This window comes from Triticum aestivum, chromosome 7D, assembly GCF_018294505.1.
Source record: "Triticum aestivum cultivar Chinese Spring chromosome 7D, IWGSC CS RefSeq v2.1, whole genome shotgun sequence".
Classification (NCBI taxonomy): Eukaryota; Viridiplantae; Streptophyta; class Magnoliopsida; order Poales; family Poaceae; genus Triticum; species Triticum aestivum.
Window position 1 is genome coordinate 391,501,485 of NC_057814.1, and position 9,296 is coordinate 391,510,780.

Sequence of the window (9,296 nt, forward strand, 5' to 3'; positions counted from 1 at the left end):
TTTGTTTTTCTTGTCCAAACGGCAGCTTCGTCGCTCAAAGAGAGAAGGGGCAGCCTCTCCCACCTGCAAAACTTGAGGCGAGCTCGACACAGTGAGAGCAAGCTCTTCGAGGAACTCCCCCCGCGGAGAGGAGGCTCTCCCAAGAGGCTCATCTGCACCCATCTGGATCAGCTCCTTTGAAGGCTTCCCGGTGCAAGGAGCACTGGAAACCTTCGGCTCCTCCAGTGTCGACATCCCGGGTAGGACAGAAGCCAAGTCAGGAGGATCATCCTCGAGCATGACCTTTTCCAAGGCAGGCGGATCATCAACGGACTGAGCCTTCTCACTCAACTCAGCTGAGCAGCCAGCCACAACAAGCGCACTGCAATCCTCACCAACGGCCACAGCAGGAGGAGCAGATTCAACATTGGCAAGGTCTTGGCTGCCCCCGATATCTTCCATAGGTTCCCATAGGCTTGAGACTTGAGCAGTCCAACTCTCCACAGCAGCAACCAAGTCTTGAAGAGGCTTGAACAGCACCTCAAGACGAGCAGCGAACAAGGCCTGTAACTCAGCGCCGAGCGCCTCCGCCTGAGCTGCAAGGAGAGGCCGCAAGGGCTCCAAAACAGCAGGAGGCACGCCGGGGACAACCGCCGGCACGACACCATCAGTCGCAGGGTTGTCTTGACGAGAAACCATCGAAGCCCAAGTGCGACCAGGTCGAAGAAGTGGGGCTGGAGGCGATCCGCTGCAGGGGGGAGGCCGCTGACGAGGCCCGGTAGGCGCGAGGGGGGGACGGCGAGGTTCTGAACCGGCAGGATGCCGTGCCAAGCACTCCCGCTCGCATGGCCGGATTGGCCACATCCCAAGCACCGGACAGGGCCGTGGTAGCCCGCGACGAAGTGGTCCGACGCCAAGCACCGAAAGCAGAGGCCGAGAGTCCTCTGCTTGAAAGTGCGAGGCAGTCCAGCATCCTTCCTGGGAGGGGGAGCAGCCACCTTCTCCAGGCTCGGGCGGCGCCGTCTCCCAACCTCCACCCAAGCCGGGGCGGCCGGGGCCAGAGCGGCGGGCGCCGGGGTCGGAGCCGCAGGGGCCGGAGCGGCCAGGTCCGGGGCGGCCGGGGCCAGAGCGGCGGGCGCCGGGGTCGGAGCCGCAGGGGCCGGAGCGGCCTGCGCCGGTGCCGGAGCAGCAGGGGCCGGAGCGGCCGGCGCCGGGGTCGGAGCCGTAGGGGCCGGAGCGGCCGGCGCCGGTGCCGGAGCAACAGGGGCCGGAGCGGCCGGCGCCGGGTCGGAGCCGCAGGGGCCGGAGCGGCCGGCGCCGGTGCCGGAGCAGCAGGGGCCGGAGCGGCCGGCACCGGGGTCGGAGCAGCAGGGGCCTGAGCGGCCGGCGCCGGGGCCGGAGCAGCAGGGGCGAAAAGAACGACCGCCGGAAAGGAGCGCGGGTCGGGATCCGGGTCAGGGCCTTCATCCCCGGCCGGGCTGGGAGGGGGAGGGGGAGGGGCGGCGGGGGGGGGGGGCTACTGGGGCCATGGGCGAGGGCGGCGGAGGGGGCTGCGCAGTGGCGGCGGCGGCGGCCGCCAGCGGAGTCGCGGGAGGCTAGGGTTTCAGGATGGGGGTGCCGTGCCGTACGAAGCGCTTCTTTTCTCCCACCTTGGATCCTGCTAGTAGTAGTACGAGTATGTTTTAAGCACAAAATGTATTCGCAAAAAAAAAGCACATCAGAAATGAAAACATGTGTTTCTGGATAGAGACGCACCGTAGGCCAACTAGCACTCTAGCAGCCACAAATGAATTGTGCGCGCGCATTCTTTTTTTGTGGCAACCAATTGGGAGACTTGGCGTGACAGCCAAAAAGAGAGTTTCCCGCAGGGGTAGGTAGGTAGGTACTTTGCCCAATCCATATGTGTTCTGTTGCGCAGGGTGCATCTACCTGTTTGGTCGCCTGTTGCTGCAGCCAAGTTGCTGTTCGAGTCACCTAAATTTTTCTCCGTGTTTCCACCACACACACACACAGAGACAAACCCTCAAAAGAGCACTGCTCACCAGACTGCTGGCAAGACCTCACTACTGATTGCCCTACATAAGCATGTGTTTAGTCAGAGATCAAGCTGTTGTTAACTTGCGGCAACTTACCTAACCATGCAGTCCTGATGCTATTAGGCCTGCTGATTTGGGTGGCATTTCTTTGTTTTTGTTCTTCTGATTTGGTCAGCATTTCTGTAGAATTTTGACGAAAGCCGAAAACCTCGCACTCCAAACATGCCTGCATATATTTTGTTCAGATGGAGGATGGCTGGTCACCATGCACTTCATGCTCCCATAGAGACATCTCTGCAAGTTGGAACACACGAATTTGAAGCATTTTTACATGCAAAATTCATGTGCCCGGGTACACCTCGAATGACATAATATGATAGTACAATTTTGCATGTCTTCATGTGGCTGCACAGCACAAAAGAAGTGCAGAAACAGCATGAGAAATGGGCAAAATATTTTGCATAGCCAAACACAGCAGGGATTTCACAGCCGGCTTCCGTTGACAACCATCAGATTTGAATGGCACAAGAAATGTACTTTACAGTTCTTTCAATCAAGCAATTTGCTCTTACAGGAATGCTTACAGGATTTCCAGCATATCCGAATCGCTTATATTTCCACTAGCAAAAAACAAACCTTTTGAAAACAGAAAAAAAAAAAACAGATTAAGAACGAAGCGACTTGGCAAGGAGTATAGAGCACCAAGATCCTATACCACTAACTACAGAATCAACATGTATTAACGGTTTCAGCGGAGTTATTGATTGCGAGCTATATCTAATTTGCCCCATAGCCACGCGGATGCGACTTTTGCCACCTCCATGCGACAGACAGGCTTTCCTTCAGATCGGTGTGTTGAGCAGTCCAGTTGAGCTCACTGTTGATCTTGGTAGGGTCACTGAATACTTCAGCATAGTCTCCTGGCCTCCTGCTGAGGTACTCAATTTTGATGTCAACCCCAGTTGCCTGCTTGCAGGCATCGACAAACTCCTTAACGGAACGGCCTGAATAGAGGAGATGGATATGGGCATGATTTGACAGTACAACTTCAGTTAATTCTTCAAGCATGATAACAAAGTTGCATAACCTTTACATGGTTTTTTTTTCTAATGTAAGATCAGTAAAGAATACCCCTTTGGTTCTTCTCAACTAACTCTTTGCATGTTCTTCTATGCCAATTTTCATATATAAATGATATGCTTTGTCCTTGCGTGAGCAAAGAATTAACTGCGATTAAGTAAAATTAGAAAGAAATCTAGTATTGTCAAACCTCTTCCAGTGCCAACATTATAAATGCCAACTCTACTAGGCTCTGCCTTGTTGAGTGCTTTCACATGAGCATCTACTAGATCTGTGACATCAATGTAGTCTCTTATGCAGGTTCCATCAGCTGTAGGATAATCTATCCCTTTAACCTGCAATTGATTTGTCAAAATCCATCAGCTTCACCCCTTACTCACTGATTGCACTTAAAACACAGGCGTGCTACTTACTATGAAGCAGAGAGCATAAGCATTATATACCATATTAATAATATAATCCAAACATGCACAACTTGATACGCGAACCTGCTCCAGTCAATATACAAGAAAAAAAATACCTTCAATCCTGAAATGACTCCTAGTGCTGCATCAAAGCATGCTCCAGATATTCTTCCATGCTCTCGTAGCTCAGGCCTAGGAGCCTCACCTAATCTTCCCTCCGGGTCTGATCCAATGACATTGAAATATCTAAGACAAAAGTTTTCATGTCAGTCAAAATCAATTCTGTGTTCATCAATTCCTAACTTGTACAAATATCCCACCTTAAAATCATGACAGCCATATCTGTTCTCTTTGAGAAATCTAGTATGATGTCCTCTGCCATTTTCTTGGCTTTTCCATAGGGGTTAATTGGCAACTGTGTAAAGATACATATAAAGCAATTAGGAAAATAATACAAAAATATCGGAATGTTCCGACAAGGTAAATAGATTTTGTTTTGCGCGAATACAGGTACATACATGAAACTAGCAATAGCAAAGTAAAGAGTAAAATATTTAAGTAGCAGCACTGAATTTTGCCTTTTCAATAATTGGAAGATGAAATACCCAGAAACATTGCCTTCATAAGGCCATCTTAAAAATAGTAGCCTACACTTCTAGAAGCCATGTTATAAATAATCGCCTGCACGTCTACAAGTCATCTTAAAAATACCTACCTGAGGTGTGGTTTCTATTATAGGCATCTTCTCTGGTTCTCCATAAGTTGCACAGGTACTAGAGTAAATAAGTGTCTTGACTCCATGAGAAGCCATAGCCTCCAAAATCAGTAAGGTGTTTGATGTAATATTGTGATAATACCTGCCAAGTAGTCGAGACTGTCAAATCTATAACAGCGTTATCTGGAGAACTACAAAATAAGTGCATGATTGAGTGGTTGACATTACAGTGATCCATGGACTAATTACAACATTAGTTTTTTGGAAGGAAAGGAAATTGAGTGTCTTTTTCCCTAGAAGAATATGTTTAGGTCATTCTACCCAAGTGCGTGTGTAAGGTGGGTGAGGCTTCACAGGTGAAGTGTGTCAAACTGTCAATAAGGTGATGGCTTACCTAAGGGGTTCCATTGTACTCTCACCCACATAGGCAACAGCCGCAAAGTGCATCACAGCATCAAATGCATTTTCAGAAAATATCTTGTTGACCTGGAGTCCGGTTAAGTGAATAACAAGAACAATATAACTGTAAAGGACAACATGCTGCAGGTAGTGTTATAAGCATAAAATTAGGATACAGATTTTTGATCCCCAAGATCTGCATAGATGAATTGAAGTCTCCCAGGCTCCGGAAACAATTCTTGGAGAACCTTTACTGCTCCTTTATTTCCTCTAGAAAGATTGTCCTACAAGAATAAACATTAACTTATCATCAAGGATGAAGAAGATCCACCAAATGAATCACTCCTTCAGATATTCAACAATTCCACAGAAAGATAAACGGAATTACCACAATGGTAACTCGATAGTTGTCTTTTAATAGCCGTAATGAGGCATGTGAACCAATATAGCCAGCTCCTCCTGTCACTAAGACATGGGTAACCCCAGGTTCATGACGAGAAAACTGCAGCGGTACATGAACCAAAATCAGCTCTACAGTTGTGAATTTAAGTGAATATAAATATAGTAATACCATGATAATCATGTAATCATAACAAAGAGGACAAAATAAAGGACCTTGCATGAAGTGATGAAAAGCGTGAGCAAAAGAAGTTGATACACACTTTACTTTCCTATCCAACACTTCAAATCAAATTGGAAAGTAAATGATTTTTGTCTGGCTCATCTACTAATAACTAAAAAAAATTCTTCAGCTCCAGTGATATCATACCCAAGCTTCACCGCACATATACAATGCAAATTTATATATGTACTCCCTCCGTCCGGTAAAGAATGTGCATTTGGCTTTAAAATTTGTCCACAAAAGAGTGCACTTCTATCTTTCCAATGCACTTTAAAGTAGAAAAAAATGTTTCTCTCTCATCACAAGGTAATCAAGACCAATAAGACTAGCCACAATGGGTAGTAACATAGACTAGTAACATGCACATGTTACTAGTCTATGTTACTACCTCTATAGTGGGGAGTAACATATGTGTGGCAACATGCAACACTTCATTTATTAGGCTATAGACTCATTTTGCCTTGATATGTGTGATGTTACTCATACTACTAGTAACTAGCTATGTTACCACTTTCCTCCATTTCTTCATTTATTGCTTGCCACATCATCTATTTTATCTAGATATGTGTGATGTTATACTACCTATGTTACTCCCAATGTGGGTAGTCTAACATTCTACACATGGTCTCCTTAATTTCTACATGCACTTAGCTCATTGGGGGTTGGGTAATTAAAGAGGAGAGAGATGGTGGCTTGCACCTTTCCAATGCATTTTTTACTCCACTCCATACACAAAGTCAATGTAGTTTTTTAACTGCAATTAGCAAAAGCCTTTAAAATGTCATACAAAAAAAACACTGCGCTATATAATTAACCTGTAAATTCAGAGATCTGACATATCTACATCTGCAAATTCACCAAATAGTTTTTCTTCAACAGGAAAAGTCAGGGGTATTTATTGAGATGGCTTAGCTGTCATAATATACAACTACCACCTTATTGATGAAAGATCCAATTTGTTAGGATGCATTAGGCCCACAACTTACCAAACCAAGAAGTCGCAACAAACAGTCATGGAAGTTCAAGTTGGACCATGACCTAATGTAAACTAGAAAGCAATGCAAAGACTATTGGCTGGAGGGATGTCACTTTCATCATCTGCTTGCTAGCACTACTAAGAGTGCCTAATATGAGCGTGGACAAAACTAGAATATTTATCATTCTTTTTATGTTCATTATACAAGGATGTATTCAATAACCCAAGTGATGATATGCTTTTCTGTTACGCCTACAGTTGCTTGAGACTAAAACAAACTATTTGATGAAGTGCCCAGCAAGAAAACAAAAAAGGAAGGAACTTAGAAAGGTGTAATCAATACCTATAGGTGACCTTTAATTTGTGTGCTATTAAACGTGAGGAAAAACTGATTCCGAAAGCAAATTAAAAAGAATATGATTGGAGGGAAAAGGATAAGAGATACGTGGACATCTTACCACACTATTGCCACCAAAACCAGGAGATTGCTTCAGAACAAATATACAGAGTGCTATGAAGAGCAGGGCCACAATGACTTTCCCAATATTATGTGGTTTACGCCTAGCATCAAAGTACTCCATCCCTATCAACAACAAAAGTATAGACCATAAGGGATTAAGCTGAAGCATACTCGTGGTCAGACCAATGGAGCAACCAAGTAGATTAGAACAATGAATAAGAGAGAGATGAACCTCACAGAAAATAACTTTCTCTTTGTTAAATATATGCAGTAACCAGTAAGTATACTGTTGACTTGCTTGAAATGTGATCGCAACAAAGTGACAGCTTTGCTTAAAGGCTAAATTGGTATGGGTGCACATGTCCAGTTGACTTCAGTTCAAATACTGCACCTAATTGCTTTACTTTCACTTGCCTACCTTCCTAGCAACTTGCATCTCTAGTGTCTATGTAAGGAGCATTACTTCAGGCAGAAGAAACACCACTGAAAACAGTGCCAACAGAAACACTACGGGGCTGTTTGGTTGGTGCCCATGCCAGCCCTACCAAAACGAAGGCTTGCCAAAATTTTGGCGCAGGAATTTGCCGCCAGGAATTCGCCCGCTGGCTACTACAGAATCACATAGCGTGACCAAATAATTGGCAACAATCAAAAAACTTGGCCATGATCCAAACGCCTATTGGTCAACGACCAAAATTTTGGAAGGGCAGCTGTGCGGTGCCATCCAAACAGCCCCTACGACTTTCAGTGTGAAACAACACAGTTTCACTAACAAGCATGCTAAGCATCACCGTGGAAAGCTAAGCATGCACTTGTACACAAGTGAATCCCATTGTAAGCTCTAAAAAAGGACAGCTTTTTCAGGTGGAGTATTGAAAATAATAATATCACATTGTATCATGGGGCATGGATTCGATAGACAAATTAAGCAAAAACAATGCCCACCCACAACTGGTTGGCGCACATGCCCAAGGACTATTGGGGTGAAAAGCCATGGCAATTAGGCGTATATATATCTAAAGAAACAGTAATAGCTAAGATGAAGGGCAGAGAGATCTACCAGCCCTAGGCTGTGTTCCCCTCCTGTTTGCAGGGATCATGTAAGAATTCTTCTCCTTGAGACGAACTATCTAATGGTGGAACCTCTACTCGCCGCCGCCACTGCCGCCGCCTTGATCTTTTTGCCAATGGTGGAATCCCTACAGAACCAGCACACGGCATGTGTAAGTCACAAGGACACAAAAAATCACCCCCAGAGCAAGCGAATGATAAGAATCCACATGGCCATAGGGCGGCCAATTCCAACAGGGCAAGAACAGCATTGCAATTCCAAACAAGGATCAACAGCATTAGATAGAGCATTGGGCACCAATTGGCCAAAAAAAAAACAGGTTCAAAAGTCAATTCGCCGGTCTTGATCTCGAATTCAGAAAAGGACAAAGGAAATTAAAAGCGCAAGATCTCGAGTTCAAGAGAGTGCCGCCGGGATGGAGTTTTCAGGCGTGGCAACCGCAGTAGATCCGAAGAGAGCAGCACGGAACAACGACGAGAGAAATCGAAGCACATTTACTTCTTATTATTACCTTATCCTCCAGGGGAAAAAAATCGCAAACACGAACAGCTCGAAGAGAAGAAGCCAATGCATCAGAACCCAGTAATCCCCAAAACGCATCCCCCCCCCCCCCCCCACCCCCCATCCGTGGATAAGGAAAAGAAAAACCCAATTTCCGAACCGAATCGCATCAATGTCGCACTTTTGCCGCCTCAATCCGAACCAAACATCACGAATGTCCAACTACAAAAGACGCAAGCATGAGGAAACCCCCGATCCGCAACAAAGTCCCGCGGCCGCGAAGCCAGATCAAGAAAATGCAGCTGAGGCGGCAAGAGCTCACCGTGCGCGCGCAGGGAGACAGAGGGAGTGAGGGGCAGCTCCAATCAAGCAGGGCGAGAGAGGAGAAGCCTCCGTCCGGGAGGAGAAGTAGGAGAAAACACGGGAGAGGAGGGGGGTCGTTGGGGTGGTGTTCTGGACCAAGTCCCCTCTCTCTCCTCTCCTCTCCTCTCCTCTGTCTGTCTAGAGAGAAGAGAAGTAGAGTTGCAAAAGTCCTTGCTTTGCTGTTGCTTCCTCTCTCCACCTCCCTCTCGCCGTTTCTTGCTTTTCTTTCTCACTCTAGGTCCAGGAGGTGACTGCACACTCTATCTCTCCACCTTGAAACCAGGACTGAATCTCAAGTTTCAGAATTTATTACTCGCATTGTTTGTTGTTGGGAATCTATCACCACCTACACTGCACTGCGAACTTTTCTTCGTGCATCTTTTTTTTTCCTTTCTTTTCCTACCTTTCTCTTGCATTTACGAGCCAGCATCAGAGTACATGTCAGCACTCTAGGGAAGCAGGTCAGCGTCAAATCGATCTGATGACGAGACACTACCTGACATGATACTTGTACAGTGTACATGTCAATCTGCTAAGGATTGGTATTTATAGTTTGTTTTTTTAACTCCTCCAAAAATGTAAAATATTCTCTCTGTAAAGAAATATAGGAGTGCCTGGATCACTAGTAGAGGGGGTAGTTTATATTATACTCCCTCTATCTCAAATATAAAACATTTCTTAATACTATT

At 46.0% G+C, this 9,296-nt stretch overlaps 1 protein-coding gene across 1 annotated transcript; it reads right to left on the minus strand.

Annotated features, from left to right (window-relative positions):
• Window positions 1-2,494: 2,494 nt before the first annotated feature.
• Window positions 2,495-8,851, minus strand: LOC123165617 (probable UDP-arabinose 4-epimerase 3). Its single transcript, XM_044583309.1, has 11 exons — window positions 8,567-8,851; window positions 7,732-7,870; window positions 6,670-6,794; window positions 5,002-5,115; window positions 4,790-4,897; window positions 4,609-4,700; window positions 4,215-4,356; window positions 3,820-3,914; window positions 3,616-3,745; window positions 3,286-3,430; window positions 2,495-3,019 (listed from the first exon to the last, which is right to left on the minus strand). The coding sequence occupies exons 2-11, from the start codon at window positions 7,769-7,771 to the stop codon at window positions 2,793-2,795; spliced, it is 1,218 nt and encodes a 405-aa protein (XP_044439244.1). The 5' UTR covers window positions 7,772-7,870; window positions 8,567-8,851; the 3' UTR covers window positions 2,495-2,792.
• Window positions 8,852-9,296: the final 445 nt, after the last annotated feature.

Bases quoted from the DNA above. Each gene is read 5' to 3' on its own strand.
- LOC123165617 (XM_044583309.1), bottom strand. From the start codon at position 7,771: ATGATCCCTGCAAACAGGAGGGGAACACAGCCTAGGGCTG. The intron at 3,431-3,615 runs GTATTTTTTTTC...AATCAATTGCAG, and splicing joins GAGTCATTTCAGGATTGAAG to GTTAAAGGGATAGATTATCC. The intron at 3,020-3,285 runs GTTTGACAATAC...TCCTCTATTCAG, and splicing joins TAATGTTGGCACTGGAAGAG to GCCGTTCCGTTAAGGAGTTT.